This window comes from Mustela lutreola, chromosome 5 (assembly GCF_030435805.1).
Source record: "Mustela lutreola isolate mMusLut2 chromosome 5, mMusLut2.pri, whole genome shotgun sequence".
NCBI classification, from domain to species: Eukaryota; Metazoa; Chordata; class Mammalia; order Carnivora; family Mustelidae; genus Mustela; species Mustela lutreola.
Genome location: NC_081294.1, coordinates 13400292 through 13420024, shown reverse-complemented (window position 1 = coordinate 13420024; position 19733 = coordinate 13400292). Strand labels below are relative to the sequence as shown.

At 48.2% G+C, this 19733-nt stretch overlaps 1 protein-coding gene across 2 annotated transcripts in view; it reads left to right on the top strand.

The window, feature by feature from the left end:
- MYO10 (myosin X) overlaps nucleotides 1-19733 on the top strand; it is a 211098-nt gene that overhangs the window by 179192 nt on the left and 12173 nt on the right. For both annotated transcript variants that reach the window (XM_059173683.1, XM_059173682.1), the window contains exons 23-33: nucleotides 624-833; nucleotides 1196-1241; nucleotides 2014-2943; nucleotides 3740-3863; nucleotides 7464-7707; nucleotides 11034-11129; nucleotides 14106-14199; nucleotides 14921-14976; nucleotides 16668-16810; nucleotides 17503-17697; nucleotides 19188-19345. In XM_059173683.1, the coding sequence (XP_059029666.1) occupies nucleotides 624-833; nucleotides 1196-1241; nucleotides 2014-2943; nucleotides 3740-3863; nucleotides 7464-7707; nucleotides 11034-11129; nucleotides 14106-14199; nucleotides 14921-14976; nucleotides 16668-16810; nucleotides 17503-17697; nucleotides 19188-19345 (2296 nt within the window). The remainder of the gene's footprint in view (nucleotides 1-623; nucleotides 834-1195; nucleotides 1242-2013; nucleotides 2944-3739; nucleotides 3864-7463; nucleotides 7708-11033; nucleotides 11130-14105; nucleotides 14200-14920; nucleotides 14977-16667; nucleotides 16811-17502; nucleotides 17698-19187; nucleotides 19346-19733) is intronic.

Below are 19733 nucleotides of genomic sequence, written 5' to 3'. Positions count from 1 at the left end.
ATGTCTCCAGTAGACCAGTGACAGGAGGGGACAGGGCAGAGATACTTAAGTTGTTGACCCAGTTCCTCTGTGTCATGTATTGAAGCCGGGCAGCCTGGCTGTTGACTTGGCTCTTGGCCTGTTGGGTCCACAGAGGGCTCCCCTCTCCCGTGTTTGCTCAGCGAGGTGGCTTCTCGCCTTGTGAGCTGGAGCTCTGTCCGTCTCTGCGGACCCACCTGCTGCAAGAAATTGTTCCATTTTCTGAAGTACAGGACCATGGTGCTGTGGCCTTTTTTTCTTCCCCCTCATGAGGACGGGAGACTGCAACAAATCTTTTTTGGTGCTGTTTACAGTCCAGCCCCTCCCAGGACTCTTCCAAGTCAGCATTAAGGGTTATGGACTTATTTAGTTTCAGCCAAGATAATGATAAGGTTCTTGCTTTAGTTTTGTGTGTTCTTATGCTTTTGTTTTCCTTCCGTTTTGTTTTGTCCACAGGGACCTCCTGTCCGCTCCTGCCGCTATAATGAGACGTTCAAAACCTGGCCCTTTTCTTTTGTCTTACAGCATTAATGGAAACTCATTGAAGAGCTCAGAGCCTCATTCCCTCAAAAACTATCCTGTTCTGCTTTTGTTTTCATTTTCAGAAAGCAATACAGAAAGGTCCTGGACTGCGTGGTGATCATACAGAAGAACTACAGAGCATTCCTTCTGAGGAGGAGATTTCTGCACCTGAAGAAAGCCGCCGTGGTTTTCCAGAAGCGACTCCGAGGTCAGATTGCTCGGAGAATTTACAGACAGCTGCTGGCGGAGAAACGGGAGGAGGAAGAAAAGAGGAAACGAGAGGAAGAGGAGAGGTACACTAGCTTTCCTGCTCGGATGAGGCAGAAGGACACCTTGTGAGTTACAAGGTCAATTTCCATTCTTGCAGCAAGAATCCCCAGTGGATGCTGCAGAACCTGCTGTTTGAAACATTACCTCTTGGTGGCTTGGACATAAAATTCCTTGGATATAAAATTCCGAGTTCTGTGCATTTAATGCATGCACAGAATGCATAATTGACCAGAAGTCTCTAACCTTGTTGTGTTTAGCAAAGTTTTCTTTAAAAATGTAGCTCTCCCTTGGAAATGTGCTTTCGCGGTTGTGTGTGTGTGTGTGTGTATGTGTGTGTGTCATTGCTTATGGTTATTTTCACCTCCTTTTTCCTTTACACTTTTAGAGAAAGAGAGAGGGCACGAAGAGAGGCTGAGCTCCGCGCCCAACAGGTAAGCATGCCCTTGACCCCGTGCTATCTCGTGTGCCCCCTTCCCTTCCTTCCCACTTCAAACACCCGGGTGAAAGGATTCAAAGGGAAAACAAAGTGTAAAGATACAAGAAGAAAGATTTTAAAGGCGATGTTGCTGATGCAGCTCGTTACCACTGAGTAAAACTTTGTGAATGTGTAAGGTTTAAATGTGAACCCGGACAGCAGCATCTCTGTGAAGCCGCCTAACCGCTGTGTTAGTTCGCCTGCCCTAACATAGTACCACTCAGCCTGCCGGGATTAAACAAAAAAGTGTTGTTTCACGATTCTGGAGGCTAGAGACACTCCCCACCCCCCCTATCCCCCCCCACCCCCGCCGCCCTGCTCCAGGGTGAAGGTGTCAGCTGATTCACTTTCTCTCCAGGCCTCTCTCCTTAGCTTGGACGTGGCCACCTTCTCACTGTGTACTCCTGTGGTCTTGCCTTTGTGTGCGTGCCTCCCTGGTGTGTCTGTGTGTGTCCGGATCTCCTCCATCTGCCAGGACTCCGGGCAGATGGGGTTCCAGCCCACCTCGTGGTCTTACTCTAACATAATCCCTTCTTTAAGAGCCCTGTCTCCAAATAACACATTCAGTGTTCTGGGACACCGGGGCTTCAGTATCGGTTCGGTGGACGGGGCACACCGTTCAGCCCATAGAGAGCCCATCTCCGCGCAATTCTTCATTGCGAAGAAGCAGCGATGCTCGTCCTGGTGCTGGCGACCCTTGCTGACCCCTCCCTTCCTCTCCTGCCCAGGAGGAAGCCGCCAGGAAGCAGCAAGAGCTGGAAGCCTTGCAGAAGAGTCAGCGGGAAGCGGAACTGCGCCGGGACCTGGAGAAGCAGAAGGAAAACAAGCAGGTGGAGGAGATCCTCCGCCTGGAGAAGGAGATCGAGGACCTGCAGCGCATGAAGGAGCGGCAGGAGCTGTCCCTGACCGAGGCGTCGCTGCAGAAGCTGCAGCGGCTGCGGGACGAGGAGCTCAGGAGGCTGGAGGACGAGGCGTGCCGGGCGGCGCAGGAGTTCCTGGAGTCGCTCAACTTCGACGAGATCGACGAGTGCGTCCGCAACATCGAGCGCGCGCTGTCGGTGGGCAGCGGGGAGCGCGCGCTGTCGGTGGGCAGTGGGGAGCGCGCGCTGTCGGTGGGCAGCGGGGTGTCGGCGGAGCTCGAGGAGCCGGCGGAGGGCGCGGGCGCCGAGAAGCCCAGCTTCAACTTCAGCCAGCCCTACCCGGAGGAGGAGGTCGACGAGGGCTTCGAGGCCGACGACGACGCCTTCAAGGATTCGCCCAACCCCAGCGAGCACGGCCACTCGGACCAGCGAACGAGCGGCATCCGCACGAGCGACGAGTCGTCGGAGGAGGACCCCTACATGAACGACACGGTGGTGCCCACGAGCCCCAGCGCGGACAGCACGGTGCTGCTGGCCCCGTCGGAGCACGGCTCGTCCCCCGGGGAGCCCACCTACTGCATGCCCCAGGGCAGCGGCGGCGCCGGCGGCCTCCCCTCCCCGGACGGCGACTACGACTACGACCAGGACGACTACGAGGACGGCGCCATCACCTCGGGCAGCAGCGTGACCTTCTCCAACTCGTACGGCAGCCAGTGGTCCCCGGACTACCGCTGCTCCGTGGGGACCTACAACAGCTCCGGGGCGTACCGCTTCAGCTCGGAAGGGGCGCAGTCCTCCGTGAGTGCGCCCCGCGTGGGGCGGGGGGGGGGGGGAGCAGAGGGTGGGGGGGGCAGGGGGGACGGACCTTGTCTGTGATCCGTGCCCCGGGGCCGCCGAGATTTCAGAGTTCGGTCTTGAAGAGGATCCGACACCCATTTTCTGGCCAAAAGCAATCGCGTTAGTAAATGGAGCCTTGATATGCACACAGAGCCCAGAATCGCCCAAGAAAACAGGCACTATAAATGGAAACTCAAGCCCTGTCTGTCATAGCTTCCCAGCAGGTGGGGAATTAAGGCCCGCCCTAAATTAGAACTGGAAGGGCCAAGGGCACACCGGAGAAGGAGAACCAGCGTTCCGGAGGCCTCACGGTCTGCTCCCAGCCTCTTCTACCTGCGTCTGCTCTCCCTGATGCCTTACCAGACACGCTCTCCGGTCCATGGGCTTATTTATAGTTCACTTTGATTTTTTCCATTGGCTGTGCATTAAATATCCCCTTGATTTTCTGAAGGTATTTTTTATCATAGTGACTTAAAGGGAATTAACTCTTGTATGGTTTGATAAAAATTCTACCCTTGAACAGTCATGTTTTTAGCACAGCCTTTGGATAAATAAGTGTGTCTCACGGGGTATCCATTCAATGGGTCATTTGACCTTACGGGTCAGTATTTTGTAATTCTTGACCACCCTGTGTTGTGAATGGTGTGAATTCTCGTGTTGCTTCTGTCAGATTTATTTTTTTCAATGTTGACAGATGCTGGGCATTGTTTTTGCTTTTTCTGTTTGGCTCACGGTTGGCTCTCTCCTTCTTGTCCAGTTTGAAGACAGCGAAGAGGACTTTGATTCTAGGTTTGATACAGACGATGAACTTTCTTACCGGCGGGACTCCGTGTACAGCTGTGTCACCCTGCCTTACTTCCACAGCTTTCTCTACATGAGAGGTAGGACCCGTGCCCCCAGGGCCCCTGGCGGGGGGAGGTAGAGTAATGGACCGCTGAGGTTTGGTGTTCACTGAAGCTGACTGAGGGAGACCAGGAAGGACCCTCCCCATGGCTCACCTGGTGTTAGTTCCTCTGCGGTGAATGAGGGACGCCATGGCTGAGAAGATCATATCAGGCAGAACGCTGCTCAGACTCTCAGCATTAGGGCAGAGGATATAGCCCCTGTCAACATCTTCAGGCCCTGTCGCTTCTCTGTGCTCTTTTCCTTCTTCCTACACCTTCTCCTCCCCTCCGCCAAGCACACTTTTCCTTTCCTTTCTCTCTCTCACACACATGCTTCTGCTACAGTCGCTGTAGCCTGTAATGATGGTCGGCTGCCTGGCTCCCTCCCACAGGAGCGTTAGAGAACCTAGAAGGTTTCCTCTACACGGGAGAAAAGTAAAGATCGGAGACAGGGATGCACCTTGCCTTGGCTGCTTCTGACACCTGCTGTCTACCCCGCACTTCCTGACGAGGATTTCGGTTGTGTATTTCGACAGCTGTGAACCTTTGTCTTTTATTGGCTCTTAATATTTAAGGGCTTCAAAGCATGCTCCTTTTAGAAAGGAACTTAATTAAGACCTTTTGGTCCTGCCTCATTTGTGTCCTCAATTCTGACTTCTATTTTATTTTTTAAGGTTTTTTATTGGGCTGGGTGGGGGTGGGAGGAGCAGAGCGAAAGGTCTTAAGCAGGCTCCACGCTCAGCACAGAGCCCCATGCGGGGCTCCGTCTCACGACCCCGAGATCATGACCTGAGCCCAAATCAAGAGTTGGACACTTTAACTGACTCAGCCTCCTAGGCGCCCCTCAACTCTGACTTCTAAATCGGTAACAAGGACCATGGAAAGCCACTGTCGTCACCAGGTTTTGGTAGGAGGGTCCACTAGACTACTCAATAAAAGCAAAAATTTAGTCACAAATCGTAACTTGACCTAAGAACCATCCAATCAAAGCATTTTAAAATTTTTGTCATGCATGTCTCAGAATAAATATATAAGATTTTTTTTTAAAGATTTTATTTATTTATTTGACAGAGATCACAGGTAGGCAGAGAGGCAGGCATAGAGAGAGAGAGGAGGAAGCAGGCTCCCTGCGGAGCAGAGAGCCCAATGTGGGGCTCGATCCCAGGACCCTGAGATCATGACCTGAGCCGAAGGCAGAGGCTTTAACCCACTGAGCCACCCAGGCACCCCTAAGCTTTTTATTAGTAGTATTTCCCCCACCCCAAACTTAATTCTAGTTCCCTCAGTTAGCTTTAGAAGTCCCTATAAGTCACTCCGATAATGGCATTGATTTATTACATAATTGTCTGATTAAAACAAGTAAGATTAGAAAAAAATATATATTCAAAGCATTAAAATCTTAAGATTGAAGCATGCGGAGCCCAAGGAGGTAAACAGGTGAGTTTTGGGCAAACTCCTCTGAATGAAACAAGTGGCTGTATGCATGTATCACCTTCAAATCTTTGACACATCATCATTTACTCTTTAATAAAGTATTTATAAAGTTGTGACCAAACATGCCAGAGAAACCAATGATAAAATATAACCACCAGATTATATTCTATGAGCATAAATGCATTTTCAGCAGCTTAATAGTTTCCTTAAAGGGTTTGCAGTTAGGAAATTAATAACTTTGATCAAATTCTCTAAATGATGATGTATGAAGGGAGCACCCAGAACTGGAGACAGATAGCGGGGTGAGTCTTATTCTTAACTTAAGAGCAACAGTGAAAAATCTCCAGGTGATGACTATGGCGATGACGGGTATAATCTGTATCTTCAAAACAACCGTGAATAGCCTTGATCATTTAAAACCGTGTTTTTAATCAACACAGAACTAACATGCAGTGTTATCTTAGTTTCAAGTGTACGACATCATGAATTAGTACTTGCGCACGGCGCTCGGTGCCCACCACCAGAAGCCTCATACAATGGCATTAACCTTTATTACCTGAGACAGTAAGATCATAAATGACTTTGTACTGCAGTTTCCTCTGGGCTTGTTTTTGAGAAACCCAGATTAATAATGGTAGCCCTTGGCAAGTTTGTAGTTTGTTAGGAAACCTCCCTGGAGTGTTGCGTGGTCCGGGACTTCTCAGCCAAGAGAGCAAACAGTGCTTTATTTAGGTTTAAGAAGGGGCAAGGTGGTGGGGGGGGACAGCATCTGGATGGCTCAGTCAGTTAGATGTCTGCCTTCATGATCCCAGGTCCTAGGCTCAAGCCCCCCCATCCGGCTCCCTGCTCAGTGGGGAATCTGTTTTCTCCCTCGCCCTCTCCCCCTGCACTCTCTCTCCCTCCCAGAGAAAGAAAGGGCATTGGTGTGTCCAATGAAAGCAAGTGCCTTTGCACGCCAGACCCCAAATAGTGTTGTCATTGCCTCATGTGTTTCAGTGTGAGGTTTAGCTCTCTAGTCACTGAAGCAGTCATTGAAGAAATTAATCCGAGAAGGTCTGTCTTCAAGTTATCTCTAGTCTGGGAAAGAGAGCGTTTTCTTTATTCTTTTGGGATCCATGTTCACCTGTGCCTTATTTTTAGGACTGGCTGATCAAAAAAAGTAACTCATCTCTTTATAATAAGTTACTGAAGTAAATTCCTTGTGCTTTAGTGGATTCGTTAAGAGATTTTTTGATTGATGGTGGTTATAATGACCTCTTTGACCGACCTTGGGAAATCTAGAATCCTAAGATAAAGTTATCTGCCAGAAAAATGTTAGAAGAATTTTTAAAGATTTTGTTTTGAAGTAATCTGTACACCCAACATGGGACCTCTACACCCAACCCCGAGATCAGGAGTCACATGCTGTACTAACTGAGCCAGCCAGGTGCCCCCTTAGAAATATTTTTTATCTTATAAAAGATATATGTATATCCTTGCTTTCCCTCTCTTTCTGAAAAAGTTTTCTACTAAATAAATTACAGTTAATTCTCATTTTTAAGGCCCAGTCACAATTTCGTTGTTTCATGTTCTAAATATTACACTTTTGACATAAACAATTTTCAGATGATACTTTTTTTTGGGGGGGAAATGTATTTACCCCCCCAAAAGCTCTATTTTATCTTCTTATGGAAGTTTTAGGTCTTGTAACCTCCCCCACCCCCACGCCACCCATTAACCAAATAAGGAAGAAGGAATGTGTATAAACTTTGACACCGTTGTAAACTAATGTCTCATCTCTGGGGCATTTGGAGATAAGCAGGATCCATTCCCACTGAAATGGTCACACCCTGTGGCTCTCGAATCATCCCAGGTCTATAGTGTTGGCTCGGGATTTGTGTTTCTGTCAGGGCTTCCCCAGGATTTCTCAGCTGAGTAGGAGCTGCTTTGGAGATCAGGAAGGGACAGCATTGCTGTGTAATCAAACCAAGCCTGGGTGGCATCTCCCCGCCACGCCCCTGAACACAAGCCAGCAGGCGCCATGCTTTGTCGAGGGGTATCTGGGGCTGGGGCCGGGGTGGGACAAAGTAAAGACGACAGCCTGAACCTTAAGACCCTCGAGTGATGGGGTCCCGCAGCGTGACTGACTTCTCAAACCCGTCCCTCCCCGATCTCGGGGCACAGGTGGCTTAATGAACTCCTGGAAGCGCCGCTGGTGCGTCCTCAAGGATGAGACCTTCCTGTGGTTCCGCTCCAAGCAGGAGGCCCTCAAGCAAGGCTGGCTGCACAAAAAAGGCGGCGGCTCCTCCACGCTGTCCCGGAGGAACTGGAAGAAGCGCTGGTTCGTCCTCCGCCAGTCCAAGCTCATGTATTTTGAAAACGACAGTGAGGACAAGCTCAAAGGCACCTTGGAAATCCGGACGGCCAAGTATGTTGACAGACCCTGGAGGTGGCCCATTGGGTGGTGCTCTGGGGCTGCTCAGTCGTTCATCTCGACGCCTCCAAAGCCACCTGTCCTGCGGTCTTCAAAGCAGTGGCTTGTAGTAGGTGTTGAGTGCATCCCAATCATTCACTCAAACAATCGAATTGTTACGGGACCTGGGAAGGGTCTTTGAACCATTTGCTTCTCGAGGTCGCATTCAGACCCTTGGCTCTCAGTAAGGTGCCCGCTGGTCCTGGTGGGGGTGCGATTGGTTGTGTGCAGGGACCGTGCGAATCTTCAACAGTGGGTTAAGAATCTATTTCTCCTCTTATTGGTCAGCACACCACAGCAGATGGCTAAGGTGGAACCAGACTGCCCATCTGGAGGTGTTGGGTTTTTTGCTTTAGCTTTTGAGGTGTTACTGACATACAGCACGTGAGTTTCAGATGGACGGAGGAGTGACTCTGCCTTTGGGTGCGTCGCAGAATGATCACCACGGGGAGTCTAATTAACATCTGGCCCCACAGACGTTAACACATGTGTTTTCTGGTGACGAGAGCTTTAAAGATCTACTCTCAGCACCTTCCAAATCGGTGATACTATATTCTTAACTGATTCTCTCATGCAGTACATGGTGGCTCCAGGACTTATTTTGTAACTGGAAGGTTGTAACTTTAGACCACCTTCATTTTGTTTTTTAACTTTTTGAGTACCCTACACCTTAGAGATGGTTTTTGAAAGGAATCCTTTATTTTTTACCCACGTGGGATATTCGAGCCATTGTTGTTCCCAGCAGTGAGAGGAACAGAACCGGGCTTTGAATTCAACACACCCCTTTTTTCTGACCCCCTTTTATATAATCAAAGCACTGGACTACTTAGGACCTTTATTTGAGTTAAACATTTAAGGTTTGCAGGAAATTGTTGGACTTAGCGGCAGCAGGGTAACTTGATACTACACATTAAAAGTTTGGGGATAACCTGTGGCCATGACTCCACTCAAAATCAAGCAATCACCATATTTAGAAAATGGGTAAAATAAGCTTTGAAACAGAAGAACTCCTGAAGTCATGAGACCTGAAAATGGAGTGTTGTTTCTAATCAGCGTCGGCAACTGTAGAACATGATTTATTAGAAAGTGTGGGAGGTTAGATAAAGAAGGTGTTCTAGGCATTTAATTTTTAAGGGCAAATAATGAGATGCAGACAGCAGAGTATCGGGCTCCTCCGGGCTGCCGCTTGGGTTTCTCAGGAGCCCATGCTCCATCCTGCACGGGTGTGGCGGGGGAGGGGCGTGAGATTAAATCCTACAAGAAATCTGCACAGCTTGACACAGCTTCAGCCTCTCGCTCCGTAGAAGGCTCCCCTACAACTGCCAGGAAGCTTGTAGGAGGAGGGCAGAGACGGAATTTCACTGGTGGAAATTAGTATATAATCCTCGTGCACCTTGCTCTGTGCTGCTTAATATAAAGCCCTATTCTCCAGGTGCTTTGTGAAAATTACAGTTTTAAGGAGACCTTAGCTCTGACTTGGCCATTTCTGTCTTGTTCTGCAGAGGGAGGGCCAGGAGTTGTAAGGGTTTCACCACATTAAGATTTCTTACTGACATTAATTAAAAGCATCCACTCTATTTTGAAATGTTTTGTTACAGAAAATTTCAGTCCTATGCAGAAGTAGGCAGAAGAATACAATGAAATCCATGTACTCATTCTGCCACTTTCAATTTACCCCCCCCCCTTGGCGGGTGTTTCAACTCTAATCCCACCCACATGCTCCCCCTACAGGCCGTATTTTGTAAAGCAAGGTCCTGACAATTTTGTCTCTAAATATTTTAGTATACACTTAGCGCTTAAGACTCTTAATATATAATATATATATATATTAATATATAATATATAATCACATTATGGTGACAGCATTTACAGAAGTAACATGAACTTCTCAATCATCCAAACTCCAGTCATTGCTCAAATTTCCCCAGTTGTCTTGTGATGGTGCTCTTGTTAAGGCTTATAATTTCTCATCCAGCAACAGATCTCCCGAATCTCTCGTAATTTATACAATACACAACCCCATCATTTTCTTCACGCACTTGCTGTCATTGAAGATGCCGCCGCATTTATCCTACAGAGTTTCCAAATTCTGTGCATCGTGATCCTGACAATACCATTACTGCCTCTCCAGGGAAGCCTTTTACAAGTGCAAGTCCCTGGCCCCCACCCTGGAGGAAGCAGCCTCCAGCCCCCACCCCGCGTCCATCTAGATCACCGTCTCACCTCTCATTTTACACACAAGGTCGCCGAGTTCCAGAGTGGCAGAGTGGCCGGTCCAGGGTAACATGGTCCAAACGGTTTCCCTGGAGTCCTGCTCAGGGAACACCATGACCCGAAGCTTGGCTGATTCCTGCCCATCTGTCACCTCTTGCTTCCTGCTCAGAAAGGGTGTCCTGGACTACTCTAGGAATTCTCACCATCTTGAGTTTTAAAAATATTTTATCTCATCTTAGTGATTCTAGCTCTAAGATACTTATTTTTCTAACTAGTTAGACTGTTTAGTTGTGTAGATATAAAAGGCATATTGAAGTGTGAAGAGTTACAGTACTTTAGTTGGCAAAAAGCAAGCTGGCTTTTCCCCAAGACCCTTCTTCATCAACCATTTGACCCCTCTCTGGTTCCATGCCAACATCTACTTGTGTTTTACCCTCATCTTATTAATCTGGGCCTCCGATTTTACACGTCTAGTGTTGTTTAGGGTATGTTGAGATGAGAGCAAAATGGTGTTGAGATCCAGAAACACCCAAACCCTGCCTTCACCCCAGTGGGAATCATGTGTCCGTAGGAGGTAGAGAGTGTCACAGGTGTCAGCCGAGGCCTTAAGCTGTAGTGAGAAGCCATGAGGAACCGGGAAGAGCTCAAGCGATGCTCGTCACCTTGTAGGGGTTCTGCCACTGTAGCGCACCGAGGAGCTGAGGGTGGGGGCCAGGTGGGAGGCGGCTGCCCCAAGCCTTCTAGGGCCCCAGCGCCGGCGGGCATCGGGTGGGCGGAGCGCGGAGAGAGACTTCTCCCTCCAGTAGTCTGGAAACACCTACTCCGGCCTGAGCCTTCCTCTGTCTGAAAGCAGAGAGGAGCCCAGTCGCCTCCCTCCGCCGCCGACCCCCAGCTTGAGGCCACAGGGATCTTTATCATTAAAAAAAAAAAAGCAAGGCCAAAGTTGGTGTTTGATCATTTGGTTACAGTTTCCGACCCTGTCGTCAGTTGGGTGAAGTGGCTTTTCCTGCTTACTCGTAAGGATTCTGTGGTCCTGATTTGTATTCGCTGCTGTTGCTACTTTGCAGAGAGATCATCGATAACACCAGCAAGGAGAACGGGATCGACATCATCATGGCCGACAGGACCTTCCACCTGATCGCCGAGTCCCCAGAAGATGCCAGGTGAGGCACGGCCGTTGGCTGCCCGCACACGACATCCTCGCTCCCGCTGAGGCCTGCCTGCTGCCCGACCGGCTCTGAAGAGACTGCACCTGACTGTCTAGTTGGGCTTTTCTGTTAGGACGGGTGAAGAACCAAGTCATGAGATGGACGTACTTGTACCCCGGGGAACCTGTCACTGGGCTCAGGTGTCCAAGAAACAAGGGCCAGGATTTCCAGCTTTGAATGCCACTAGACAGACTCCTTGTTATCTTGGCTTAGGCTTTTGTTGTCCCCAGCAGTGTATGTAAATCATGCAACAGCACAGAGCCGAAAGCCCACCCTCTGGAAGCTTCTGAGCATAGCTTGTGTTTGCTTCCCATAGAGTAGCCCATTTAATTCTCACGGCTGCCCTACAAGGTTAATAGCGTTGTTACCATTATTACTGTGACCCGCATTTTACAGAATAGGAGACTCAGATGTGACAAAGGGGAGTATCATTGGTAAAGTCACAAAAGCTCAGTTTCACTGAACGGAAGCATTACGATTCTTACATTTCTTAAAGAGCTTTATTTTTTGACTGAGCTCAAAGGACAGTGGGGTCAGTGTCCATTGGCTGGATCGAATGGTCTCACGTTTCTAGACTCCAGGCGGGGTCCCATCCTTGTGGGAGATGTGGACAAACAGGAGAGCTGCTGTCTGGCCCCCGGTGTGATGGATCACACGGCCACACACTGGATGAGACAGAGCAAAGAATCTGTTTTCTCCTGCTGCTTTAGGAGCCACAGGACTGTGTTGGAGGTATCTGTCCTCTCCTCTGAGCAAGGCCGGAGAGCATCTTTGGCCTAGATCCTTTATTTTTGACCTCTGAAATCATTCAGATCTTGTAATGAATTCTCAGTGCCTTTCACAGCAACCCCTTTGCCCTTTGGATGTCTCAGTCCATAGAGCACCATGGGAGCAGCTTTAAGGGCAAAGAAAATAATTCTTCCCATGGGAACAAACTAAAACCATGCTTGGATCCATAAATTATGACGCAGACTGGAAAAACAAGCAAACCTGGAATTACATCCCCTTCATTCCATCTGGGACTCCTAGAGACCGCCCGTGGGTGTTTGTGGTCTGTGGAATGCCCACGGCTTTCCAGCTGAATTACAGGCCCAGCGTTCCAGAGCCATCCTCTCTGTTTTAGGCCATAATGAACTTGCTAAATTTAACATTGAAGACTTTTTTTTTTTTTTTTCTCCAAGTAGGCTTCACGCTAGGCCAGTACGGGGTTTGGACTCCTGACCCTGAGATTAAGACCTGAGCTGATATCAAGTATTGGATGCTTAACCGACTGAGCCATCCAGGGACCCCAACATTTGTAGTAGTTTAACGGAGAACTTCTTCCCTTGGCCAGTAAAACATGTCTTTAAAAATTCCTTTTCAGATCGAGTTAAATCTGACTCAGGAGGAGAAATCTGTCAATTTAAGGGTGTCACCTGAATAGGATGAAAGCCCAGCAAATTTTATTTGTGTGCGTGTGTGTGGGTGTGTGTGATCCCATGTGGCCTACGTCTTGAATATGTGTTTTTCAATGTTGGATTCGGAAAACATTTTTGAGCTTCATAAAGCAGTGACTTAAGTCTTGACTTTGAGTCAATCAGAATTGATGAAGCAAATTTATATTGAGATGTTTCCCCTGTTTCCCTGGGACTCTGTACACACTGTGTGTTTTCAAGCTCTTGGTCACATTTTTCTCCTTTAGGAAACACTGGAGACAGATTTTAGGAATATCTGAAAAGATATTCCTTAGATCCTTAGATCCTTTGCTATAGATACATGACTTGGGCTTCTATATAGGTATACATTTTTGGCTTAAGTATCCCATCATAGACACCAAGTACTTGACCTGTGCCATACTTAGTAGGAGCGTATCTGTATGTCTTATTAGCCCTTGCAGGAGGGGGTTGTCCCTAGCATCTCACATTTGGCACCTCCTACGTTTTATGGTTGGTTGATCAATGTTGGATTGGATGGATGGATGGATGGACAGACGGACACATGGATATGTGACCATTTGTGGTCATTTTGCTCAAGCCTGTATTGTGTTTCTAGTTCCATCATGACTTGTGTTCAGCTTGACTTTTCTGGGGTTGATCTGTTTTCCTTTGTTGTCTGATTCTAATGAGGCTGCAAATGAGAAAACTCTTTTTGGGTGAGAATAGAAGAGTTCTCCGGTCAAAATAGCATTCCACTTTCTACTTCCAGCGATCGTTTTCTGTTTGCAGTTCTCCTATGGTTTTATTCTTACTGAGGTAGAAATGCTATCAGGTGGTCAGAAACCCCATCCTGGGAGTGAGTAGGGAAGACTGACCTCAGTGGGCATCCTGAGGTGGCACTCCACCATCATCGGCCTTCTTACCTTGGAATTTACTTTTTTTTTTTTTTAAGATTTTATTTATTTATTTGAGAGAAATTGAAAATGGGGGAGATCACAGAGCTTTGGAGAGGGAGACAGAGACTCACCACTGAGCAGAGAGCCAGATGTCGGACTCCATCTCAGGATCCTGGGGTCATGACCCCAGCCAGAGCCAGTCACTTAACCGACTGAGCCATGGAGGCATCCCTGTTTTTAAAGAAAAGGCACTTGAATATTTCGTAGGTTATAGATAATACCTTCAATAAAGATCCTTGGTGTATAAGTGTTTGGGGTGGAACTGAGGATTTCATTATCCTCATTATTCAGTGTCCGGAAGCCTGGGGCAGCTGGAGGAGAGGGTCTCCCCTTGATCTGAAACTGCAGCAGCCATAGCGAAAGGCATTGCCTGTTTCTTCAACCTTTGCCTGTTGGTAGCATGAAACCCACATTTACCCCATGAGTAGTGTCGGCAGATTAAAAACGAAATTGCTAGAGGAAATGTCACTTTCGCAGAGAATGCAGAGAAGGGCATCGGTCACCCCGGTGCCTGTCCAGCAGCTAGCCCCTCTTTGACAGTCTCTCTGTCCTTCCCACAGCCAGTGGTTCAGTGTGCTGAGTCAGGTCCACGCATCCACCGACCAGGAGATCCGGGAGATGCACGACGAGCAGGCGAACCCGCAAAACGCCGTGGTGCGTGAACATCATGGGGTGGAGGGAGGTGTCCCAGGGAGGCGAGGGGCCCTGGAATTCCTAGACAACCTTAACTAAAAGTGTAACAATTAAAGGAATGTTTTAAAAATCATGCAGAAATACAGAATTAGTAGAAGACGATCACAAGTAGTAATAGATTCCAGTCCTCCCGCTTTAAACCATTAAAAGGACCAAAAAGAAAATCCCGAATTACATGAAATCCTAGAAGCGTATCATACCTCCCTCCAAAGGACTTCGGAATTCTGACTTGTGTTCTTCCGGTCTTCACTCTATCCTGGACGCATACAGAACCATACGGTCGTATTCTAGAAATCAAGTTTTCTTTTCTCCTAAGAAGACCGTAAGATCGAAGTCTCTTAGCGGGGTCTGAGTCTAAATTTAGGGACGGATCCTAGTGTGAGTCAGAAGATTTGTACTGTAGAGAGAAGTCTGAAATACTTTCTAATGTATTCTAAAAACAGACAACATTAATTTATAATTTTTTTTTTTTTTTTAAATGAGAGAACTCTAGATTCTGCCCTGTCTAGAGGCGGTACTCACCACCAGAAGGGGGACCTTTCTTAGATAACTATTATTTTATAGTTAACATAGAAAGGAGAAGTGTTTATTTGGTTCTTTAGAGAGCCATAACCTAAAGGATGTCATGGTCATGTGCGCTGTACTGATAGATTCTCTTCCCCCGATTTTTGCTCCTTTTCAGGGCACTTTGGATGTGGGGCTGATTGATTCCGTCTGCGCCTCTGACAGCCCCGATCGGTAAGTTGGGATGCGACTCTCAGCAGAAGGAATGAGCAGTCGGCAGGCTCCCCCAGCCCTCTCTGCTTCTGGGCCACTGTCCTCTTTCCTGGGCCATGAAATGATTCAGGGCTGCGTGTTGCACCTGCTCAGTCCCAGGCTGCCTTCTTCGTGGCCAGGTTTATATCCAGAAGTCTTGCTCTCTGGGTTATCCTTGGGATGCTGGAGGAGACCATGGAAGCTAATTTAAACACTCAGTTAAACACACACACACACGAGGAATATTCTTCATTCAGATACAGAGGTTGACCCAGGATTCCCAGAGGAAGAAAATGCCTGCTGAGCAAACCAGTATTCCAGCACAGAGAAGGGTGTCTTCCCCTTTCTAAACTTAATAATGAACTCAAGTAGGACTTTGATTGCAGTTTATGTGTAGAGCATTAATAAATTAAACCACAAAGATTTTTCCTTGACATTTCCACCTTATCTGTGCCCTTAAGATAGCATGTTTTGGTTTTGTTTTCTGAAGGCACATCGTCTTTGTGGACGCCCCTGGGAGTCTGTACCATTGACCTTTGTCTGTATTTATCTATTTTTCTTTGCTGCTGTCTGTTTGAATCCTGAGTAGGAATCAAAAACGGCTTCTGCGTCTAGGAACAAAGCTTTAGAAAGTGAACAGAAATGTACTCCAGTTGACGACAAAAATGCTGCCCACTGGGCAGCATTCCCTGGAGTCTCCATCTGCCCCTTGACAGAGGCTCTTCTGAACCACAGACCCATTGTCTCTAGGATCGCCCTACACCATCCTACACCTGGCTCGGGGACTTTACCAAGTGTGTCCCGTCAGTAGCCCAGATTTTATTCTGATGGTCAAGTTCCCACCTTGTCTCCATCTGTCTCCTTCTGAAGGAGGCTCCAGCAGTCAGGGCACGTGAAGATCTGTGCGTAGAACTTTCCATTGCTGTAGGCCCTTCTCTCCATCAAGTTCCCTCCTTTCTCCCTTCCCAACTCTAGAAAAATCTTTTGTTTTTAAAGAGCTACTGTAAACATTTGAAAACTTGCAAGAAATTTTTCAGTCCCTAGCATAAGCGGTTAGGTGCAGGAATTAGTAGGAGCAAGGGCCTCGGAGAGGCGTGGGCCATTGCCAGACAGAGATGAGGCAGAAAGTAAATTTCCATTATTATGTTATCCCTGACAGAAATGAGGCTTAGTTCAATTGCTTTGAACACATGGACCCAGGTGGCTTTTTGTAGCCAGCATAATGGAAGATGTTCTGTTTACACCTATTTACTGATCTTCTTTTATTACTGGTGTCTGACATTTCATTACCGACCCACAGAAATATCATCCAAGGCAATACCCAGGGGCAGAAAGAAATTTACTTTGGAGAAGCATCAAAAAAAAAAAAAAATTTCCCCCACCGTCACCTCATTTAGCTTTTTCCGAACCGAGTGTCATCTGGAAAGTTTTGCATGAAGCAATTTTTCCCTTTCCCCGGACCTTCAGAATGTGTGGCTCCAAGTTTAAAGGTTAATGAGGCATAAATAAATCCTGCAGAAGTGAGCAAGAGTTACCTTAGCCTAAAGGACGAACGGCGCTGCGGTTTCCGATCCTGTGACCGTCCGCCAGGAAAAAGGCATTTGGTCTTGGTTCAAACAGGTGATGCTGCCGGTGGGGCTAAGTCTCTGCTTCCTTCCTGCCCTGTCGCTCAGACCCAATTCGTTTGTGATCATCACGGCCAACCGGGTGCTCCACTGTAACGCGGATACCCCAGAGGAGATGCACCACTGGATCACGCTGCTGCAGAGATCCAAGGGGGACACCAGAGTGGAGGGCCAGGAGTTCATTGTGAGAGGTGACTGCTACCGCCGCTCTGCTTGGTCGGGGGGCCTCTGTCTCCCTTTGCCTAGGTACTGCTGCGTTTCCCACGGGGGCGGCTTTTCTGAGGAATTTTGACTCTGAAGTTGCTTTAAAAAAAATCACGTAAGAGGGGCGCTTGGGTGGTTCAGTCGTTAAGCATCTGCCTTCAGTTCAGACCATGATCCCAGGATCCTGGGATCGAGCCCCGCATTGGGCTCCCTGCTTAGCAGGAAGCCTGCTTCTCCCTCTCCCACTCCCCCTGCTCGTGTTCCCACTCTTGCTGTCTCTATCGAATAAATAAATAAAAATCTTTATAGGGGCGCCTAGGTGGCTCAGTGGGTTAAAGCCTCTGCATTCGGCTTGGGGCATGGTCCTAGGGTTTGGGATCGAGTCCTGCATCCAGCTCTCTGCTCAGCAGGGAGCCTGCTTCCCTTCCTCTCTCTCTGCCTCCGAATGCCTCTCTGCCTACTTGAGATCTCTGTCTGTCAAATAAATAAATAAAATCTTTAAAAAAAAAAAATCTTTATAAGGAAAATGACTAAAAAAAAAAAAATCTTGTAAGTCATGGTCGTGACCCTTTCCAGCCCATAAGTAGAAATGGGACCCATCTGGAAGCATCCTGCAGATTAGGACCCAGTATTGGGGGTTTCTTTTGATAGTTTTTAATTGACATTTTCATCTTTTCAGGGTGGTTGCACAAAGAAGTAAAAAACAGTCCGAAGATGTCTTCACTGAAACTCAAAAAACGGTGGTTTGTGCTCACCCACAATTCCTTGGATTACTACAAGAGCTCCGAGAAGAACGCTCTGAAATTGGGCACGTTGGTCCTTAACAGCCTCTGCTCGGTGGTGCCTCCCGATGAGAAGATCTTCAAAGAGACAGGTAACTCAGCCACGTGCCCGCGGCGAGCCTGGCTTTGCTCAGACCGAGGGAGTTGATCTGCTGAAGCCGGCTGGGCTTAGCTCCATGGACACCTAGTATTGAAACCATAGTAAAGGGATGCCTGGGTGGCTCAGTCAGTAAGCGTCTGCCTTTCAGCTCAGGCCATGATCCCAGTGTCCTGGGATCAAGTCCCACATCAGGCTCCCTGCTCAGTGGGAAGCCTGCTTCTCCCTCTCCCACTCCTCCTGCTTGTGTTTCCTCTCTCACTGTCTCTTTCAGGTGAATAAATAAAAACTTAAAAACAAAACAAACAAACAAAAAACATAGTAAAGAGGTCCTGCTTACTTGAGTTACACAAATGTTCTTAGGACAATTGCACAAAAACAAAGATTGCCCTGTGGTGAGCTCTCTTTTCCTGTGCTGTGTTTTTCATCTTTTCTATCTCTGTGTCATGAGACTCCTAACGCAGCCCAGGAAGGCTAAATCCTAACTGTCCCTGAGCGTATTAACCTCGTAGATTAAAAAGCAGCCATGCTAGCTTAGTTTTGTTCTCATCAGTATTATGAAAATTTTTCTTGATTGGGTTCTATTGCTAGTTGTGATTTTATGCTTTTTTAAGATTTTTAAAATTTATTTGATAGAAAAAGAGAGCACATAAGCAAGGGGGAGGGACAGAGGGAGAGACAGAAGCAGGTTTCCCGTGGAGCGAGAGCCCAGTGTGGGACTCGATCCCAGCACCCTGAGATCATGCCTGAGCTCAAGGCAGACTCTTAACCGACTACACCACCCAGGCGCCCCGATTTTTGTTTTTAATACAGTTCCTCTGTTCCAAAGGATCGCTTGTTTCTGGACACACAGACGCCTTGCTTAGCAAAAGTGCTTTCTTAAGGCAGAGTCTAAGGAAAGGAAACAAAGAGGAAGGGATAAGGAGTGTCAGAAAGGGAAGGAAGCGTTTTCACTCTGGTTCCAGAGCCTTGAAAGCAACTTAGTTTACGCTTGTTTTTTTTGTGTGGGTTTTTTTTTGTTTTGTTTTGTTTTGTTTTGTTTTTCCCCCCAGAGCAAATGTTATCACTTATTTATTTATATTTTAATTTATTTGAGACAGAGAGCGAGTGCACAAGCAGGGGGCGGCAGGGGGAGGGAGAAGCAGGCTCCTTGCTGAGCAGAGAGCCTGACATGGGGCTGGATCCCAGGACCTGAGCCCAAGGCAGAGGCTTCACCCACGGAGCTGTCCAGGCACCTCTGTTACCACTGATGTATTTAATCCTGGGTTTTACTGGTTTGTGTTTGTCTTCCCCTCCACCGTAAGCTCCTCCAGTCAGTGGGCAGATGCACGGGTTGCCTGGCACACTGGGGAACTCAGCGAGCGCTGCTGAATTGACTGCTGGGTTGACCGGGGGGCTGCTGGGTTGCTGGGCGGTGGGGGAAGGGCCCTCCATTGGGGGCGGGGTAGGGGGCAATGACGTCACTGTGCTCGTGCTCGGCCGCAGGCTACTGGAACGTCACCGTGTACGGACGCAAGCACTGCTACCGGCTCTACACCAAGCTGCTCAACGAGGCCACCAGGTGGTCCAGCGCCATCCAGAATGTGACGGACACCAAGGCCCCGATCGACACGCCCACCCAGCAACTGATCCAGGACATCAAGGTAAGGGGCCACCGAGCTTGCCGGGGTGTGTCACCGAGCTTGCCGGGGTGTGTCACCGTCGCTCGCAGACACCCCCCCATCTCTTGGAACATCAAGATGTCGGTCAAGCTCCATTTTTATTACATCATCAGAACTAACTTGCAATTAATTTTCTTTTGGAAGATCGTGGCTTTTAGAAATCTAAATACGAGCACTTAAGTGAAATTTGACCCTAAAAGTACTTTGTGTCCAGGAGTGTGGCAGGTGTGGCTGCCCAGGCAAACCCGGGTGCTGGGCTGTGCATACCGAGGGAGGATGGTCTGTGGTTTGGGGTGTAGGGTTCCCCATCTGAGGGACCTGGCGTGATCTGTGTGGGGATGTCCTGCTGCCACAGGTCACCCTTCAGCCC